Genomic DNA, 22,079 nt, shown 5'->3' with positions numbered 1-22,079 from the left:
TGAGATTAATGAGAGACTGTGCCACTTTGACTCAGTTTTAATTATGATCTGCACCATTTTTGTTGCTTCAGAGTTTATCCGTGGTATCTCAGGCCTGTGAGCTTTGGTAAAAGACAGTTAGAAGCTAGATAAATTTTCAAAGACTGGCATGAATCACAGTGAAATCACAGTGAAAGGTCATGTTTTTTTGTTTTTACATGAAAAAAAGACTTTGAAGAATTTGGTCTGTATTGAAAACCCTTGTTTTCTTTCAGGTTGGGAAGTATGAAAGAGTTATAGTACATTTATAGCATGTGTATTGTATGGAAAATGAATGCTTTAGTAAAATGCATGGGAGAGCAATAGTAGTGAGTTGGTAGCATTCAGTAAGATGATCCTGATCACAACTTTATAGGATACATTTTTTAATGGCAATTTCTGAGCTTAAAGTATGTTTTTCTGACATGTTTTCTAGCACCAAGAACAAATGCTTAATGATACAGTGGATGGAAAAGAAATCTACAATACAATTCGTCGGAAAACAAAGGATGCTTTTTATAAAAATATTGTCAAAAAAGGATATCTTCTGAAAAAAAGTGAGTTATGTTTGCCTCTCTTATTTTTTTAAAGGAAGAGGAAAAGCATGTAAGGATCACAGAATCATACAGTATCTTAAATTGGAACGGAGTCATAAAGATCATGCTTCTTGCAGGTCCACTGAAAGCTAAACCACATGACTCAGAGCATTATCTAGATACTCCTTAAACCTTGACAGGCTGCATAAACTCTGAGCATTTCCTGCATACTGGTCCTGTTCCAAGGACCAGCCACCTCCTCAGTGAAGAAGTTTTTCCTAAGGTCTAATCTGAAATTTCCCTGCATCAGCTTTGTTCCATTTCCTTGTGCCCTATTGTTGGTTACTAGGGAGCAGAGATCAGCACTTTCTATCTGAATTTAGTGAATTTAGTGGTACTAGAAAGAGCAGTATTGAAGTGGGCAAAAGGTTCTAGAAAGTGTGTAAGGAGTGTGAAAGATCTCTTTCCTTAAGTAGGAGATGTAGAAAAATGTGATACATGAAATTACAGGCAGCATGAAAATTTTGGTTGGCAGTTCTGAAAAAATCAGCACAGCACAAAAAGTAGGCATGCTTGTCAAAGGTAGCATTCAAAATCATGAAATGAAATACATTTTCCTAAAGTGCTTGTACTTAATATTGAACTCACTAAGTTCTAGCTGATAGAGGTTTGAGAGAGCTAGAATAGTGTACATCTGTACATTCACTGCAGAGAACAGCTGGTTTACTTTTGTTAATCCAAGTCAGATTGTATGTTTTCAATCTTAAATTTAAAATGCACAGTCTGTCATACAAAGGATGTAGTGACTTTTCAGAGTTCTAATGCTGACACAGCATAACATATAATAAGCACATTAAAAGCTGACAGTTTGACTTATTTCAGTGTAACCTTCAGTATTACCCTGAAGAATTTTCATTGAACCAGTCTTTTGAAGTTTTGAGGAAACTGGTCTCTTCCTGGGTGTTATATTTCTACTTTTTGGAAAATCAGCATTAATGGACACATAAAAATGGTATCAATACTGAGATTTCTGCAAATGACAAGAAGTTACAGGTGGTAATCTGGATAGTGACCAAATGTAAGAAAGAAGGTATGAGTTTACATATAGCCTAATACAAGAGACATTAAAAAAACCCAAACCATCCCAAACTATACCTTCTGTATAGAATAAGGGAAGCATGTCATTTGTTGAGAAGGCTTATTCCGAGAGATGTCAGTGTTGAGGCAGGACGGGAATGAATAGACTTGACTGAGAAGGCTGTGAGAGTAAGACTCCAATTTATTCAAAATACACCGCTCTTTTATACAGAGCTCCATTGGTTCTGAAGTGAAAACAACTGACACCATTGGTGCAAGGTGCTTGACGCACAGTGAGAGAACTTAACTATAAACAGTGTGAAAACCAAGAGAGATAAAGTATTATTTACATCCTTCTCCAGCTCTTTCCCAGGCTTTTTGCCTGGCTAGAAACTTTCCGTTTCTTTCTTTGACTGAATCTGAGACCCACATAGAGAGATGTCATGGGACTAAGGAATCAAATGGGAATGACTTGGAAAAATCAGGCTAAAAGAGGCAAATTAGAATACTCTCTTGTAGACAGATGCACATAGTGTATATGGACTAAATGCAATAAAATCACTCTTCCATCTAGGAGTCATAGTATAATAAATGAGTGTTACATTTGTATTTTGAAAACAATGTTGCTACTAGTTTATTGAGGCCCCAGTGGATTTATGATGATTAAAGTGTAAAATAAAGGCTGAAAGTTTTTTCTAAATGGTACTCTGATTTAAGCATTAATTTGTTGCAGAATGCTCTTAATCTGTTGTAATTCAAAGAACCTTTCTCTGCAGCAAGCGGAACCAGCCACTTGTGTTTGCAGTTGATTCTGATTTAAGTTTGCATATAAAATATTTCCATTTTTGTTCTTCAGCTGTAAGTTTTAAGGTACTGTAATGCAATCAGGAGTAATGCCAAGAGTCCATTTCTAATGCCGAGAGTCTATTTCTTAAAAAAAAAAAAATCTAGTGACTGGGGTCCACACTGTCACTATTTGCAATCTGTATAGATACAGGCATACAGTAAACTTGCATAATGCTGTTGAAAGGATGTTTGAAGAATCTTTTGCAACTCTGCCTGAATCTGTGAAGAGGATCTGGTTTCTGGTTTTAGTCAAATGTATAAAATTGAATGTGTATTGAATGTGTACAAAATTGAATGTGTTACAACTCAAGCATGATTGATTATCTGTACACTGTTCTTCTCTTTGGAATTTGACAGAAAGTTTACTGCCCTCTTCTGTTTTCTTAATTTACAAAATTTACTTGTTTTAGACAGTAGTGTAACCATTTGCTTGATTCTTGTACAGGTAAAGGAAAGAGATGGAAAAACTTGTACTTTATATTAGAGGGAAATGATGCCCAGCTTATTTATTTTGAAAGTGAAAAACGAGCCACAAAACCCAAAGGACTAATAGACCTTAGTGTGTGTTCTGTCTATGGAGTACATGACAGTTTATTTGGCAGGTAGGACATCGGGTTTTTTTAATCCTATTGCACCAAGAGTTAATAAGATAAAGAATTTTTGCCAATTCTAAAAGTTCTACATTATTTTGGTAGGTATTTGAAGGCTAACTTGGTTAGAAGTCTGTAGGTGTTTTTCTATTTAAAAACAACTATTTTGTTTGTACTATACTAGTTCATATAAGTAAATGTCCTCAGAGATTGTTTTTGCACAATTGCTATACTCAGAGTTACTTACAAATCATATCTTATTGTAATATTTTGACTAGCTGACCACAAGGGACATGATTATCAGCAAGAAAGTTGAGAATCAGAAGTCTAAATTTTAGATATCACTAGAAATTAAGAAGAGCATTTATGTATTTTTTGATTGGTAGTTAAAAAACAACTCCACTGACCTGTATTGTAACTTTATAGAATAAATAACTATATTTACTTACATAATAAGTGATAGAGGCTAGAAATTCTGGCTATCCTACAGATCTTTATTGAAAAATTACATATAATCAACTTCCAGTTACTTTGTGAAAAAAACTAGAGACAGATGTTTAACATTAGTGGCATTTCTTGATCTACAAAGACTGATGCTTTGCTCTGCCTGTTTGTGGGTTTTTAAAATCTTTATAATATTTTGAAAAAAACTCCAACATCTAACTACTGGAATGAGGAGCACAGCTATAGATAATTTTTAAAAAGTAATGAAACGTTCCCTGTATAGTTGACAATTAGGCAGGAAGCTTTGGTATATATTGTCAATATATATCAATCAATAAACATTCTGTTTCTTTCTCTTAAATAGCTTTTAAGAAACCCTATGTTGTGGGTTGGAGCAAAGTTGGGTGCTAGGTGGTACTTAACAGGTGTGTACGAGGACATGGGTGGTTGCAGCAGCTTAGGAAGCTGTTAGTGAGGAACTGCAGTTGAGACAAAGTTCCTCCTGAACTTGAAATAGCTGATAAAAAACTGTCTCTTCCCTTTCTTCAGAAGTACAGTAAATTCTGTACTTTTGCAGTATTTAAGAGGTTAAGCATTGTAGAGGTTTGTGTCACATGCACTCAAATACTTTGTATGATATTTGTATGATCTGGTACACATTTTACTGGTCATGAGAGCTGTGGGACACAGTCATATAGGGGATTCCTTAGGTTAATACTGTTCCCTGAACGAAAAATACTTAATGTATCATTAACTGATTGTGAAATAATGCTGAACTTACGCTGCTTTTAAACTCTCTAGGAATAATCCTTGTTGACAAGTGTTTTTTTGCCTTAACTGTAAACCAGCATACATTCCTGTTGAGTATGCACCATTCTAAAAACGTGTCAATATTCTGAAGCAGGCTGCATGTACTGTAGTTCTCTTAAAATGACAGAATACATTCAAAACCAAAATGCAGTTTTTTAAGATCTGATAAATCTTGCTGAAAGTCTTCCTCTTTCCATTTGTGATGGTAACATGTAGGTGAACAAAAATTGATGTAATTATTCAATGCACCTTACAAACAGGAGAAATCTGTTAGTTCAGTGTAAACTTTTTTTTTTTGCACAGATCAAGTGAAGGTGTCTGTTAATATGTGAAGATTAAATAAACTTAATTTTTTTTTTTTTTTTTTTTTTTTTTTTAAAGGCCAAACTGTTTTCAGATAGTAGTTCAGCACTTTAGTGAAGAGCATTACATCTTTTACTTTGCAGGTGAAACTCCAGAACAAGCACAGGTGAGAGCTTTTATTTGCTAAGTGTAAAAATGTAACTTTTAATATTGTGTCTTTCAGTTATGTTGCCCTTCTGAAACAGGAAGCAAATGTATCACAAATATTTAGTGGTTATAAAGCAGGTGTTAAAATTAACTGGTAGGAGATCTCTGAGGGGGAAGGTTGGTGCTGGAAATCCAGCCACCTGTATTATCTGTTCTTTAGGGTTTCAGTTTTGACAAATTCCAGTCAGGTCCCATGTGCAGAACTTCCATTATTTTCTGTTACCTGTTTCTGGAGAACATACATGTCTTTTGACATAGTTTGATTCAGAAGAAAAAAATTACTCTCCAGGTCTTTTCCATGCTATAAAACACAGCATAGTAAGCGAGAGTTTTACTTCAGAGTGAAATAAATAAAATGCTAATGCATGTATGTGTGCCCAGTGACCAAAGTTAATTGAACTGCCTTTTCCAGTTATTTGTCATGTATATAAACTGGTAGTCATGCATAGTTTTTGGCCGTGATGCTGCACAGTGTAAGGTTTTCTGAGTTTATATGGTATCTTTAGTTACTACCTCTCTTAACAGTTATGTTCACTGATTAAGAATTGTGGGATAGAAGCCTACTTCTGAGAAATTATTTTACTCATAGATTGTATCTAAAATGATACAGTGTTTTTGTTTAAGTTTCAAGCTGTGCAAGTTCATGAGCTCTGATGTATATGTTGCATTAGAAGTCAAGCTTTGCATTTGACATTGTTGTGAAAGCTTTTTGGAGCACTCACAACAGACTGTATTCACCAGAGCATGAAGTCTATATAAATATAATAATTTCTGTGTGCTGTATATAAAGGAAAGCACAGATTTTCTTTTTAAATTAATGCCAATTGTTAAATTTGCAGATATGACATAAGAATTATATAGTGGAATTTGTCATACAGCTGGCAGTGTACTGTCTTTGAGAAGCAGTATGCTGAATCATAATTGAGAATAAATAAATTAAATTCCATGCTCCTTAATTTTTATTATATCTGTAAAATCTTTCATTTTCTAAAATGTAAAATAATTAAGAACACACAGAAGATAGAATATCCTGTTTTGTTTCCTGAACATTTTGTTTAATTTGGTTTTCAAAGTGCTTAACAAGCTGTTCACTGTATTTACACAGAACACAGTTGTTTCAGGTTTCTTTATAATATGGCTTTGGCCCAGAAAAGTTTACAAATATTTATCATTTGAGAAAGCTCAGCTTTCTTTACTTTCTGACATTTTATAGAAAAATAGAAACTTGGTGGGGTGTAGCTGAAAGCTTTTCCTCGGAAGGATTTGAAAGCTGAAGCCTAACTCACAAAGCTCAGAATAGATGCAGTACATATTCCTGTATTTTTAAGATGTGGAAAGTGCTGTGAAAGATGATTGAAGAAGTGTTGTGAAGGTTTCAATGACATTACTAAATTGTACTTTGAGAGTTGATTGCAGATCTTTGAGATACTGACTGAAGAGAAGACTATTGGACAAAACTTAAATTTTGTGCTTTGGAAGAATTGTACAGGATTTAGTGACTGGGAGACAGTAACTAGTGAATGAGGCTATAATACATCTTCCACCTTCCAAAGACAAACTGGAGAATGTTGGATATATGCTTTATGTTTCTCTGTTAATTTGTTTGAAGTATACAGGGTTGTGACTGCCATATGGGAGTACTGGAGAGAATAATCAGACCAGTTTGGCTTTTTAAATGCAATTTTCTCAGAAGCAAACAACTTTTTCTTAATTTATATACCATTGCAATTTCATGTAGTATCACTACACTGGAAAGTTGGCAAAGGTCACACTGTATATCCATTGGTAATGCTTGATAATTCTAAAAAAAAAGGTTCAGATTTGCAAATTCTTTATGAGGTTTTGCTTAGTAATGATAACAAATTTGCTTTAATATTCAGACTTTTGTACTATGGAATTACAGAAAACTTAGGTATTTGCCAAGCTAAAATGAAAATTCAGATACTTTTTGCAGTCTGTTCCACTGCAAGAAACTGTATCTGACTTGGTTTCATTACATTCTTCTGCATTCTTCTCTCTTAGGACTGGATGAAAGCTCTGCAGGTGTTCTGCAGTTTAAGAAAAACCAGTCCAGGAACATCAAATAAACGTCTGCGTCAGGTGAAGCTGATACTGTGGTGTTGGAGGTGTATGTGGAGAAGTATTTTGCCTCCTCTGTGCAAAATGATATTATTAAGTCTCAGAATTTTTCCTTTCAACAGTAGAAAATCCTGAATAAAAGTCTAAAGAGTCAGCAGCTTTTCGAATATGCCTTATATGGGAAATTTAAAAAATTCGTATGACATGTAAACAAAAAAATTATAAAAAATTGTGACACATTTTATTTACATAAAATGTAATTGTTTAACTAATTATATTAATATTATGTAACAAGTACATGCTGAGCCAAGCTTGTTTTAATTTCTGTTGGCCTCTTGAAAGTGCCATATATGCCAGAATTTCTTCAGAGAGAGGGCAATCAGTCTTAAATAGCTATGTCTGTAATGATTGGAGAATAACAGGGAAATACTTTAAGAAATCCTGATATGATTTAATCTTATGAATATTGAATATAGTAATTTGTTACAGGATAAAATGGTGAATAAAAAGTAATAAACCCCAACTGTTTGGTTGTGAACATCGAAGAAGTTTGGATACTTCTGAATAAGTGAACTAAATTAGGTGAATTTACAGATAAAGTGACAGGTGCAGTTGGGTGCTTCAATGTGCAAAAGCCAAACAAAAAGGGAATTATTTTTTTCAAAAATCAAAGACAGTATTTATCTGCATAAAAGAATACAGTGTAATGTGTTGCACAATAGAATTTTTACATAATCTGTTAGGAAAGCACCAAATAATAAATCACTGTGTTTGGAATTGTCCATGGCTCTTAGTCAAAGTGCCAGTCTTCCATTTCAGTAAAATTTTCCATGTCTGAAAAAGTTGTTATTTGCAAATCCTAATGCCTCAAAAATTATTTTAAAATTAAAATCCAAGATGCCTTAAAAACATGGGTCTGGAAATTTGTTTTCAGTAGTTATTTGAGTTACTCTTGCTTCCTTATGCTTCTTGAATGTTCCAACACCTTTTATCTTTAGTCTTCTAATAAGGAGTTTGGTATTCAGTATTCACATATTAACATTAATCCTCTGCATAGAAGATTAAAATAATTCATTCGTGTGCTTTGTATTTTTAGCAACAAAAAATAAATAGTTTATCTTCTTTTCAGGTCAGCAGTCTCATTTTGCATGTAGAAGAAGCTCATACACTCCCAGTAAAGCATTTTACAAATCCGTATTGTAACATCTACCTGAACAGTGTCCAGGTAGCAAAAACACACATCAGGGAAGGACAGAACCCTGTGTGGTCTGAAGAATTCGTCTTTGAGTAAGTTTTAATTATCTCGAATTAGTGAATTTCACTTTTAATTTGTATTGGATTTAAGATTCTTAACACTTGTTTATAGTTTTACAGTATTTAAAAAAATACTGTATATGTCCTTATACAGCAGCAACCTTTCAAACAAATTCTGCATGGGCAGAATTTTCTGTAGTCACCTGTCTTTGTTAATACAAGTGGCTGATAATGATAATTTGGGATTGAAATGAAATTAGGAAAAGCTTAAATGCCAGCCATGTATAGTATTAATTGAGGCTCTCTGTCTTTTCTCCTAGCGATCTTTCATCTGATATTAATAGATTTGAGATAAGTCTTAGTAACAAAACAAAGAAAAGTAAAGATCCAGATATATGTAAGTATTTTTCTGTAAAAGATGCTTATACATTACAGCAATGGATACTTTGAGTGGTTATCATTGCTTTTGTCAAGGGTTGTCGTAAGAGAATTAAGTAGTTTTTTAGGTTCACCAAACTGCCTGTGTATGTTTTTGATGTCTGGTACTGGCTTTTCATTAATGTTTTTATAATGAGAACTTTCACTGATTTTAGTCATAAAATGCACTATACTCTAGTCCTCTATGTCTGATATAGCTCTGCTCTACGGTTACTACTGCTTGATAATGATTGTGCTTATGAAAAAGCAAGAACAAAGAGAAATTTTCTATATTAGTCTGCTCCATAAAATGTTAAGTTCCATGGAGTCTGACTACATGGAATTTCTTTTCAGGTTTTTGGCTACTTCCAGTGAGACAGGGAAAGGTGCAATTCTTTATTAAAAAATAATCTGTCAGTCTCTGAAGAAACCCTCCCCTTTTTTCTTTCCATTTTACCTCATCTGTCTTCTTCCCTTATTACCACTTAAATCTGAAGTTATCTCAATATCACTTTGAATGGGAAAGGATCTGTATTTTCTTCTCCGTGGGTTAGCCAGGTGCATCTTTAATGTGGTTTTCTATTCCAGCAAATCAACAGCAAGGTGGTAGAATCTTATCCGTTTCATAGAAAAGAAAGAGTTTGAAGAATGTGAATTTAATGCTGTTAGGTAGAAATTTTTAAGGTCAGGTCTCTTCCCACACCATACTTTCAGTTGATTTTTTTTTTTTTTTTTTCCCCTGTTATTCAGTATATCTTGTTTCCCAATATACTTTTCTGGAGCACCCTCTTTGCTCCTTGCTGGGCAGGATGGCTCTCCCTGACCTCTTCACCTCTTCAAATTTGTTTCAAGATTTTTTTTTCCATGTTGTTCTGAGCTCTCTGTTCCAAGACAGTCAAAGTGTATATAATCTAGCGCAATTGTTTTCACTTTGCATATATTGTGTTACTGGTCTGTAACTTAGGCCAGTGCTAAGTTATTGTTTTTTGGTTTTCTGGGGTTTCTTAAGCTCTGTAGGGAAACCTTGGCCAAAGTAGGTATTTACAACTCATTTTGCATGGTCTTACAGAAACTGATTCAATTTCAGATCTCTTTCTCCTTCTCTCACTAGAAAAGTTTCTGCATAGCAGGAGGAATAAAGATACATTCTCTCTGACAGACTAAGGGGTTATAATTGTAGTTGTGAGCTTGGTTTTGAATTCATTTGAGCTGGAAAGCTGACTAGCTGTCTACACCAAAGCCTTGGTTAGGAAAAGAATCTTAAAAGGGTAATTCTTGAGAGAGATACTTCAGTAGTTTCTTTGAAGGTATTTTTGTAGTTTCCTCCTCTCTGCCCAGATTAAGGAGATGCTGTTAGTTTTGTGCATTCAGGTGATGGAAGACTTCCTTTTCTAGGTCAGTGGCAGGATTGGCTGAATTTCTTTACTGCAGTTATCTACACTCTTAAAGCATAAGCATAATCCAGCATAACTCTTTTGAGATAAAGATTACACTAAGTCAACTTGAATGAACATATGCCTCTACTTACATCCCAAGCCCTACGACATACGTGAAGTTCACCGGGGTAAAATGAGTTAAATCACATTTTCTCTGACATATGTTCTGTTGCACCACCAGAATAGACTTTTAACTCTTCAAAAGCAAGATAACCAGTTCCTTTCCTTAACCAATCATCTTTCCTTTTCAGCCACACATGTTACCTGTGTCAGTTTTGTACAGCTGATGCTATTAATCTTGCCAGTTATTAATTGGGTTAACTCACCTTTTCTGCTTGCTTTTCCTTCCACGTGTTGCAGATTAAAGGTCCAATATTTAATTATTGGAGTCACTGCTTTGTTCTTTCATTGTAACACACAAAACCAAAATACCAAAGTAATACATGAATGAAGGCTACCTTTTCAGTATTTTGAAATATTTCCTGAATTTTCAGGTCTTTACTTTTAAGTTTGTCTATTGTGAATAATCCATAGTTACTTTAGATTTTAAGCATTCCAGATAGACAGAAATGATACATAAAGTTCAACATAAATTGCATCAATTATATTCACTTTTATTTGTTTCTCTAACTATAAATTGCTTATATAAATAAATATATAATATGGCTTGAAAAATCCAAAGTCCTAGAATTTATTAGTAGACTTCCATCTGCTACTATTGACAGTTGAATTAATAGGTCTTAATGGACAACACCATAAAGAGTTGAACTGGAGTGGAGATTCTGGTTTGATTTTGCGCTATTGTGGTAATTTCAAATTAATTAATGTTGAGTAGCAGTCTGTTACTGAAAGGAGCCTACCAATTCAATGTAACATTATAAACAGGAAAAAAGTCCTCCTAAAGTAATTTAATATAAATTATGATAACTCTTCTGCAGTCCTTGTACAGTTATTTGGTATGATTTTTTTTAAATCAAGGTCAAGTCATATTATTTATATTATAGCTATGAAGTGCTACAATAACCACAGGGAAAAACTGAATCATCAATTTATTCTAGATCCTGTAGTTCATTCACCATTCCTCTCACTGTGGTACATCTGCTTTATATGTGCAAGCAAATAAGAAGAAAAGCACATTGTTTAGTTGTGGATACTGAGCTTGGATGCCAGGGAGAAGTATTCTAAGAAAGCAAATTTATTACGTAGTTTAATGACATTCCACACTGGTGATAAGTAGCAGGTGCTGATATATTGTTTTTCATGCTATTTGACTGATATAAATGCATTAACTTTTATTAGTTCATCAGCTCCAAAGAATATGAAGGAGGCAGCAGGATTGTCCTGAATGAGGCATTGTAAATATGATCTTCTTCTGTTCCAGTATTAAATATCCTGCTATGTATTGCAACACTGGGGCAATGAGAAATCTGCTGGAGGTGTTGACAATTTCTGCAAGGCAGATTGGTGTGTTGGCTTTGCAGAAATGTAAAAAAAAAAAAAAAAAAAAGCTCTTGGTTTTATGGTGGGGTTTTTTTGTTTGTTTGTTTGGTGTTTTTTTGTTTTTTCATGTGAGGAAAGTAAAAGCAAGTATCTTTGTCATGGAAAGAGAGGGTGTTTGACTGAGATGTACAGACTAAATGTAAAACTAATTGCAGACTCCTTTTGGAGCATGGTGGGTGTTTCACAGGCACAATGTTGCCTCTGAAAGTGCCTGGGCCTTTCTTTGTGGAAAAAACCCCTCCACTTAGGAGCACGTTCCTGCTCAGGATGAGCCTGTGTTCCCTCCCAGCTTCCCTAGCTGGCTAACCAGCTGCTGCACCAGCCGTCAGCTGCAGTGCAGGTCATTGCTTGGCAATTTCAGTGTACCAACATCCTGGTTAATGATTTGGCTATTCTTGTGCTGACTTTCATTATCTAGTCAGCAAGTGCTTGGGAACACTATTGAACCTAATATGCATAAACTGTTACTTAGACTGGAGTTATTATAAAAGTAATACATATGTCAGTGTTTGGGAATACTGGAGGAGCACTCTTAATAATAAATAGGAGCAGACCCTGATGGTGGTGTCAATGCAAGGCTGGAAAAGGAGTAGTGAACTCTAAAGATTTAACCTGTATTTTAGTTTCTGATTGCTGTCTGGATTTGCACGTTACAAGGAAAGCCATGTCCATATTCGTGTGGCATTTTTGAATTTATATATAGACATTATTTACAGATTGCCATATATTTCTTCTTCAGTTTACAGGACACTGTTAAGCCATCGAAGAGAAAATGAATCTGTTCATATATTGATAAAAAAACTTTTTGTTTAGTCTTGCTGGTATTTTTTTCCCAAAATAAGATGAAGTGCTGAAAAAAACCCTATTTTTTTATTTAATAGTATCAATGTTATGGTGGAGATAACGTACCTGAACAATGCTTTTTCTCCTTTAAGTGTTCATGCGTTGCCAATTAAGCCGATTACAAAAAGGACATGCAACAGATGAGTGGTTTCAACTCAGTTCCTATGTACCATTAAAGGGTATTGAGCCAGGATCTTTGCGTGTTCGAGCGCGATATTCCATGGAGAAGATCATGCCAGAAGAAGAGTACAATGAGTTTAAAGAGGTATGAATTGATGTTTACCATCCATGGTTTAGCTGTCAAAACTAATACTTTTCATTGGTTGAGAGGGATCTCAGTAATACTGGTTGATGTAATCAAATAATATTTTTAAGTGACAGCTGTATATATATAAATAGATATGTAATATAATATTTTTCCAAAGCTGTTATATGTTTTTCTTTCAGCTTATACTCCAGAAAGAACTTCATGTAGTCTATGCCTTATCAAATGTTTGTGGACAGGATAGAACACTGTTGGCTGGCATTTTACTGAAGATTTTTCTTCATGAAAAGCTCGAGTCCTTGTTGTTACGAACGCTAAATGACAGGGAGATAAGCATGGAAGGTACTGCACTAAATCCCACAAAAGTTTACTGGAATTCTGGACAGCTAGGAAGGAAAGGGTTCCGGTGCTGTCTTGTTTTTTTCTCCTCCTTTATTTGCAGCTTATGTCAAAGAGTAACCATATTCTTTCTCTATTTTTGAGGTCTCCTTTTTTCAGTTTTTCTCTTTCCAATTTCTTTTTTCAGATGAAGCTACTACCTTGTTCCGTGCCACCACTTTAGCAAGCACACTTATGGAGCAGTATATGAAAGCCACAGCAACAAGTTTTGTACATCATGCGCTGAAAGATTCCATATTAAAGATCATGGAGAGCAAGCAGTCCTGTGAGGTGATACCTTAAACTGTGTTTTTAAACATTTTTGGTTTGTTGACACAGTAATCCATTAGTTATTAACTATTATGTTTACATTAAATATTAGTTGTAGAGGCACTTAATAATTTTTTAGAACTAGACATTTTTACATCAGAAATACAGGAATTTAATTCATTAAAAGATATATTTTTTTTCCTGGATTTTGGCTTCAAACATTATTCATAGTAGCATTCACTAAGTTTTATAATCAAAATTTCTTTTAATTATTTAGCAGGCATTCTGCAGCATTTACTGAATGTCCTAATATAGGTAACTCTTGTTGAACTCAAGATACTGTAGAAGTCAGAATTTGAACTTACATTTTAATTATAAAATTCCGTATTAAATGGTTGTTACTGATCCTGAAACTTTCTTAAATGATCCTCCTAACTCCTGTGTTTCACTTTAACTTCATTGTGGAAAAGATGGGAGTCATCAGAAATTTGGATTGAGAGAGACAAAAAGTCACTCAGATGAAAAAATGGTGAATATCCAAGCTGATAAAAGCCAGATATCTATATTAGAACTTAAAACTGTTGCTTTGCATTCCCTGACAAGTTACTGAAACATGACTGAGTTCTGCAAGAGACTTGTATAGCAGCAGAGTATTTCATTTGCTTTGAAACAGTACTCAGTATGTAATATTCAGAAACAATATACATATGTAGTTCTAGATACAAGAATAAACATATTCTTTTTCTGTTTTATTTAGTTAAATCCCTCGAAGTTAGAAAAAAATGAAGACGTAAACACTAATTTGGCACATCTACTTAGTATACTTTCAGAACTGGTGGAGAAGATATTCATGGCTGCAGAGATACTGCCCCCGTAAGTTTGCACTTTTCTGTTCAAATTTATATTTGAAAATTTGTGTTTCCATGAATAACATTATACATTAAAATTATGTTCTTACTGATTTATCTTAGTATTACTGTATAGACACAGAAAAAATAGATGGGGGAAAATAACACTTCTGGCAATTAATAGTGTTTTACAAAAGCTTCTGGCTGACACATTTGGTTTTCTTTTAAAAAAGAAGCTACTAGACTCAAGAGACCAGGGACAAAATAATAATAAAATAATTAATCTCTTACAAAAAGGTAGAAGACAGTGGTAGTTAGCAGACAATGACATGTATTTGTCAATCTTTCTTCTCTGAGAAAGATGGAACTATTAACAGCATATTAAAAATACAGGTAGGTGGTAATAGTGATACCATTCTATGCCTGTTTTGGTCTGCTAGGGAAGTGCAGAGGCTATTTTTTTCCCCGCTTCTTTTAATTCATAAAGTAACTTGTTTTCTTACCTCAGATTTGAAAAATCTAATAAAAAGTGGATAGTACAGAGTTTCCTTTCATAGTGTCATTGTCTTTTAAAGTATATGAAACCCTCAATTTTGAGTCATGGCAGTAGCATGGAATTTTCTTTTGTGTTAGTGCTGGCAAGGTCAGCATTGAAAATTGCTGTCCTTTTAAGTTTATGATGCAGTGACCAACATTTTGTGAAATACACCACAAAGGTTCTTTTAATGGGAGAGAACTATTGCTGTGGTGCTTAATTTCTAATCTTTTTTTCACGTGTGTCATGTATGGAAAGAAGAGCTTTTGTTTAGTTAAGAGAGAAATGAAAAGAAAAATCAACCATCAAAGTGGTCTTTTTTTTCAAAAAGGGAATACTACTTAAACAGTTATAAAACATTGAATGCATATCCAAATGATCAAAGAATTGCACACTTTTTAAAACAACTTTTAAAATAGAATTCTTATAAATTTGTTAACTTTAACAATTTAATTATATATTATCTAGTTAATTTATAATTTAAATATTTGTCTCAGCTATTAATATAAAGTTGATAATAGTTCTGCATCAAGTAGGAGGTTGGTCTGACCAGCTTTTTTGATTCTGTAAATTTAATGGAATGAGTAATTGGCTACTGTTTCTGCAGGACATTGAGGTATATTTATGGGTGCCTACAGAAGTCTGTTCAAAACAAATGGCCAGCTAATACTACCATGAGAACCAGGGTTGTTAGGTAAGTTACTTGTCAACCTTATTCTGGAAATATTTCTTTCAACTATTGTTGGAAACATACTTCAGTGTCCTTATCTATGTTTCTTCAGTGACAAAACTGTATGAACTTGCACAGGTTACTGCAGTGTTTAAGATATTTATGATGATGAAGCAAAATGTCCCAGTTAAAGACTGAGCTTTCTGGATTCTTAGTCTTGTTCTTAGAGCCTTGGCAGAATAAAATGATGTAGTATAGAGGTCAGTATACTTTGTTTTAGCTTTGAATTTACAGAACTACAGGCCAATCATGTTGAAATATTCTACAGCTCCTCTGAAAATGCTGCTGGAGGTTACAGAACTTGGTTCTCCTGAACTCACACCAGCTATCAAAACTCCAATCTGCATTACTAAACTAGCACAATACAAAACTAACTCTAACTCTGTTCATTGCCAGGGCAGGTCAAACAAAATCCTTTGACAAAGCTGTGGTCTTGACACTTCTTCTAAACGTGGCAGGGATTTTAAGGGTATCAGAGCCTCAGCTTTCCTTTTTGTGGTGCCATGCAGTTGTATTGTTAGCAGAGGTTAATCTCCCATGGAGGGATCTTTCAGAGTATTTGTGTCTTTGGCTTGTATTTATCATTTTGGCACCAGAAGCCTTATGTGTTTCATACTGTGAAGCGGCATTGCCTTCAAATGGAGACTGCTCCTACTTGAGAGCTCCTTTTACTCTGAGGGGCTAAGCTGCTGGAAGGCTGTAAAGGTCAGTAGTGAATCCTGTATGAATCCTGTGAATCCTGTTCATCCTCAGCTCCAAAAAGGACCATGTGGCTTTCCTTAGTGAATACACAGTTCACCTTCAGAATTTTCCCAATGGTCTCCACTGGGATGCTAAAAATATTTTATCACTTGCTTTTGTGGCGTTCCATTTTCACAAGTGGATACTAGAGATTTCTCTTTGGAGTGCAGTTTCACAGCCTTCAGTGATGTTTATTACCTTCCATTGCAATATTTTTGGTTTTAGAATAATTCAATATTCAGAGCCAGATGGACAGTTTTTGGTATCTGGGTATGTTCTATATAGTATCAGTCATAATGTGCTACCATTTCTCTCTGGTTTAAAACTCCCATATAGATATTTGCTCATTCCTAATTTAGGCAGTTTGACAAAGGTAAGGAATATCAGCTCTTCCTTATCAGCAGGGTCTCTGCAAGATGTGTACCTTGTTGGCCTTCAAATTTGGGCACTTTTAAAAGAGTGACTGATGTATGTGCCAAGACTTCAAAATTAATTACTGACTTGTAGCTTTGAATTCTCACCACATATTTTAGCTTAACCTCTGGCCAAGAACTGTTTTCTTACCAGCCCATAACTTGTGAAACACAAGTTTCACCAGTGAGAATTTAGAGATAAGATACATCTATAACAGAACATATTAGATGTCTTAGACTTAACAGAAGTTGCATCAACCTCACTACTATTTTTCACTTTAAAGAAATACGGACATTTCCCTAACTGTGTCCTTTACAACAGGCAACATTACCTTCCTCCTTTCATTACGAGTTAGGCTTTGGTATTGCTGTGGTGAAATCCAGCCTGCTGGTGGTGTCCAAAGACAAAATTACAGATGTTTTAGATTGATTTAATTAGTTGGTATGTCAGTTCATTATACAGCAGTTAGCTGGAGCTGAGGTTAATGTGAGTGATGACTTTATTAACAGGAAAATAGATTTTTCTCATGCCGCTGAAGCCTATTCTGGGTTCCTGTTGAATGAATTCCTAGTTATGCAGTTAGAACAGAGCACTCTCTTTCCCCAGCTTTTAAAATGGCAGCAATTCTTTCATGGTCCCTCATTTTTCTACTGAAGTGTACTATCATCAGGATAATGGATCAGCTGAAGCTGACCTAAGGGTGTGTTCTGCTAAGACAGATCTTTGCTCCGGCTTATAGTGGCTTGGGGAAGCGGCTGGCTGTGAGATGGGTATCTTGCAGTAGCAGACAGTGGAGAATTTTTGGGAGGTCAGAGACCAAGGGTGGCTCCTTTTTGAGGCAAGCATGGTCTGGGATTGGCTTCGTTATTACTTGGCAATTTATTTCTTCCTATGTGTTTTCAACAGTCCATTCACCTTTATTGGGAAATCAATGTGCCTCTTCTTTCAGATTTCATTGCAGTTGATAGAATCATAGCATGATGATCTTGATTTATATTTTTACACAGCACAGGCTAGTTTCTTGGTGTTTGTCCCAACAAGATCCCACACTAACTTTATTCCTGAAAGACTACACAATTTAACTTTCACTTTCTAATGGTTTTGAACAAAATACAATTTTATTTCATTTCAGTGGCTTTGTTTTTCTTCGACTGATTTGTCCTGCTATCCTGAACCCAAGGATGTTTAATATCATCTCAGGTGACTATCTGCTTCAGATCAAATCTATACTTTATGCAGCAGGAGACATGAAATCACTGTAGTATCTAATGTAGCAAAATAGGAAGTTTTTTTTGAGTGCTATATTTCAAGTCAACTTATCTATGTCATTCGGCTAACTTCTTCTTAGGTCATATGCTTTTCACCCTCAAAGGCTTGATTGTGGATATCCCCAATATAATTTTAAAGTCCAAAAAACATCCATTGTGATATTTAGTAATAAAATTTTTAGTCAAGTCTAGCATTGTTTAATATATTTCAGCACTGTGAGAAATGTAATTACAGGAATTTCAGATGTCACTTTCAATACAGTGCAATGCCAGAGTTAATAGCTGAATTCAGTGGTATCTCTGAAATGTACAAGATATATAAAGTTGGTATGTGTCTACAGAGCTTGGAATGCATTTGTGCACCTAGAAATTTTTTTTTGAACAATTTGTTTGAATGTCCTGCTTAGATGGCTTCCAGCCATTAGAATGGTGTTGTGACTCATTAAATGCAGTTGATCTTAGATATACTATCTTAAAGATGAGAGAGGGATGGTCTTCAGAAAGGCTGAAAAATAGGAAATACTGGAAAAAATAAAAAAAATCTGGTTCAAAAGAGCTTTTTTCTTTATTCAAAGACAGTTTTTAAGACAATGTGGCTTGTTTTTCTATCATCAGTCTTTAAACTACTAAATGAGAAGAACTGTGTCAAACGAAGTTCCTTTCTCTCACACAGTAATCATTTCTGTACATGCTTTGGAGAAAGCATTTGAGAAACATGGCCTGGAACAAGTGATTATTTCTTTGGCATTTTATTATCTTTGGGCAGTTTGCAAGTTAGGTACCTCCTAACTTGGGTTGCACTGTGACTCAGTGACCTCAGCTGTGAAGAACTACTTAAAAATTTGAGTAATACCTTTTGAGCTTAACCATTACAATCCTGCTGAGTTACCTCCCTCTAGTAGGGTACCATTCTTGACTACTGCTAAGGGCAACTTACAGACCATATAACCCTCAAACCCTGTCAGTGGAATGTTTACAACCAGGCCATTTACCTTAACTGGAGAGAAAAGTAATTTTCCTTTTCCAACATCACTTGTTGGAAAAGGAAGTTCTAACTGACTTCAGTGGTTAATGTGATGTGTTTATAGTCACAGTCATTACAGACTGAAGTTTCATGGAAATGCAGGCTATGACTGCATGTAACATTCACTTTGTTTTCCTGCTGCCAGTAACTTAAATAACTTGTCAGTGCCCACTTATGTGAGTATAAGCAGATAAGGAAAATGTACATTTCTTTTTTTTAATTTCAAAGGTTTTAACAAGTAATCTTCTTATCAAGAAAACTCCTCAAGTTTTGAGCAAATTGTTATCATTTCACTAACTCTTAGTAACATTTATTTTGCCTTATTGTTCTGTGTGCTACTTTTACAGAAAATAAGATGATCAGATTAAGAAAAGCAATATATTTAACTTTACCAAGTGACTTCTTTCACATGCAGTTGTTTTATATTTAAAAAATTAATAAAGTATTAATGGGAAAAAACTTTATTTTAATGTGACTGCTGTTAATTTAAATGTAATGGCCACTGACTCTCTACTTTGCATTCCTGCCAGATTCTCCTTCCCCCACTGCTGCAAGAACACTGACACTGGTCGCTAAATCTGTGCAGAATTTAGCAAATCTGGTTGAATTTGGAGCTAAGGTGAATATAATTTTACATAGAGAACAACCTACAGAGAATTGTGCTTCCAGTACACCTTTCATATGGTCCTGTTCAATGCATGCAAAAAATTTGTTGCTATTTTCTCATGCAGAACCTATGACTTTCTTTTACCCTGCATTTATCACTTGTTAGATTGATGTTTTCTGTGGTAGAGCATTCAAAGCTCTCCTGTTTATATTATCATAATGCTAGACATAATGAAAGCGGTAAGTCAAGTGTACTTATTGCACTAATAAGCCCAAGCTTTCAATAAAAGTTTCTATTAAAACACTACGAGAATGCCAGCAGTGACTGGTCTCAATTTCCAGGCTAAAAATACATCTGTTGACTTAAGCATAATTAACATGACTTCAGGCTGGTGTAAGAAGATTGTTTCTCTGAAGCACAGAACTTGGAATGTAAGAGTTAATGACAAAACAGGAAAGAAGGAATTTGTTCCTGATGATACCTCTGAACAGAGAGTATCTGTTCTCTGCAAGCAGATATTTAGAAACACTCACCTTGATGCATTTGTATGCATGTGTAAGAAAAATTCTGAATCACAGGCTGTCTGTCTCCTGAATACAGGAAAACCAGATTCCTTAGTCTTTTGACTGGCTGCAGACCAGACATTAGAAATACACTTGTAAAAAAGATAATATTACTCCCATTTACATATTCATTTTGCAGTGTCATTTGCCTGACTGCACTGTGTTCACCTCAGATATGACAATTATCTTGGCACTGATTTGTTAATGAATACTTTTAAAAATTACTAGGAGCCATATATGGAAGGGGTAAATCCATTCATCAAGAGCAACAAACATCGCATGATCATGTTCTTGGATGAGCTTGGGGTAAGTGGTTAAAAAAGTATTTGCTGAAGTTACATAGCAAAATTGTAAATTAAAATGTTTTACACTTCTTATTAAGTAGCTCAGCAGGGCATCAGCTGCCACATAATTTTGAATGCTTTTATCTGAGTACTTTTTTTTAATACTTATTTAAAAATTGCTGGTCTCTCATATGGAATTAAAACCATCAAGTATCTTCTTAAGACTTTATTAAATTAGTACCTCTGTAAATGTGAGAAGCTGAAATAGGTTCTATAGCTATAAGATTACAAATATAAGGCAAAAATACAAACCTTTCACAAATATGTTTTTAAATCAGAAGTTTTTATGTATAACTTGTCACATGGTTTTGACCAGAGATTTAAAGTAATTTTTCTTTCAGCGATACTAGGTTGAATTTCAGTTAGCACTGGCAAAAGCTTCACTGTGTGCATTCTACATACTGTAGTTTGAAAGTGAAATGCTGTCACTGTGGCCTTATAAAGCTTGACTATTTTGTGTATGTGTGACTGCTGTACCAGGAGTTAGGTCATCATGTTTTATATATATCCATTTAAAATGCTATAATTCATTTTAAAAAGTGAGACAAAAAAAACATGCTAGGCATCCTGGATTAATCCTTTAGAAGTGTCCTAAAAACCATCTCAGAATACTTGGAAAGTGTGGCATTGGAGTAGGTTCCAGATGTCATCCTTTTCTGATTAAATTGCAACTTCTGCGTATTATGTTACATCAGTTTTCTTTAAATTATAGATTTTACATGAGGTCTCTGGTAACTGTTGGTTTGAAAACACCTGTTGGATTATTCTGCTGTTTTAATTGCAGCATTACTGGTTTATCATCAGTTTAATGAGTTACTTGATAGGTAACAGCAGATTTTGCTGAATTTGTTGATTTTCTTTCATTTAGATAAGAAAAACTCCTAATGGATGGATTTCCCCTTCATTTAGAGGGTTTGAGTCTTGAAATGCTATAGGTTTCTGGTCAGCTGAAAGGTACTAGATCTTGTAGTAAGAATCCTTCTAGCACTACAAATTGCAGTATACTCACAAAACACTTGCCTGTGAAGAGGAGAAAATTAGATCATTAATAATAGAAAGGTGGACTGGAAGTTTAGTAAGATTGAAGTTGGTCTTGGCACCCTAAATCTGCTGTCTTCTTCTTTATTGGAGAATGTTCCTGAGCTTCCAGAGACGGCAGAGCACTCTCGAACTGACCTCTCCCGTGACCTGGCAGCTTTGCATGAGATCTGTGTGGCACACTCGGATGAGCTCCGGACACTCAGCAACGAGCGAGGAGTGATGCAGGTGAGTTAACAGAAATCACAGGTAGAGGGTGCTGTGTCCTGAATTACTCCTCAATACTGGGATTCTTTTGTGGTATTTCTGTAGCAGTATGACTGACACTGTATTTCACTAGGGGGTTATTAGCTGTGAAGGAAATACTTAATCCATAGTTTTGTTCCCCCATGCAACAAAACCAACTAGATTTGGGTGCTTTTTAAGTTTCTAGAGGAAGCCTTAAACCCAGTAAATTACTGTCTCCTGACAGACTCTCTGAGCCTTAGTTTTCAGGTCTGGATTTTTATTCAGTTGAGAACAAAATTCACTTTCTTTAGCTTTTTATTAGTATCTCGTTTCTGCTTACTGGTTTGCCAGTACACTTGTATGCTTGGAAAACTCTGCTAGCAAATTTTAACAGTGTGTTAGGTGAACACTTCCTCTGCCTTCCTGTTATCACAAAGAACCAAGAAGATCCATGGGAGGATAGGCA

At 34.8% G+C, this 22,079-nt stretch overlaps 1 protein-coding gene across 1 annotated transcript in view; it reads left to right on the top strand.

The window, feature by feature from the left end:
• RASA1 (RAS p21 protein activator 1) overlaps positions 1–22,079 on the top strand; it is a 52,698-nt gene that overhangs the window by 29,570 nt on the left and 1,049 nt on the right. Inside the window, exons 10-24 of the mRNA XM_021546209.4 lie at positions 455–575; positions 2,923–3,079; positions 4,703–4,790; positions 6,854–6,931; positions 8,040–8,197; positions 8,485–8,561; positions 12,453–12,625; positions 12,808–12,967; positions 13,152–13,294; positions 14,031–14,146; positions 15,264–15,350; positions 17,674–17,741; positions 19,364–19,452; positions 20,232–20,309; positions 21,479–21,613. Coding sequence (XP_021401884.1) covers positions 455–575; positions 2,923–3,079; positions 4,703–4,790; positions 6,854–6,931; positions 8,040–8,197; positions 8,485–8,561; positions 12,453–12,625; positions 12,808–12,967; positions 13,152–13,294; positions 14,031–14,146; positions 15,264–15,350; positions 17,674–17,741; positions 19,364–19,452; positions 20,232–20,309; positions 21,479–21,613 — 1,728 coding nt within the window. The remainder of the gene's footprint in view (positions 1–454; positions 576–2,922; positions 3,080–4,702; positions 4,791–6,853; positions 6,932–8,039; positions 8,198–8,484; positions 8,562–12,452; positions 12,626–12,807; positions 12,968–13,151; positions 13,295–14,030; positions 14,147–15,263; positions 15,351–17,673; positions 17,742–19,363; positions 19,453–20,231; positions 20,310–21,478; positions 21,614–22,079) is intronic.

This window comes from Lonchura striata, chromosome Z (genome assembly GCF_050655825.1).
Source record: "Lonchura striata isolate lonStrDom1 chromosome Z, ASM5065582v1, whole genome shotgun sequence".
Lineage (NCBI taxonomy): Eukaryota > Metazoa > Chordata > Aves > Passeriformes > Estrildidae > Lonchura > Lonchura striata.
Note: the sequence above shows the minus strand (reverse complement) of the source record. Positions and strands in the feature narration are given on the sequence as shown.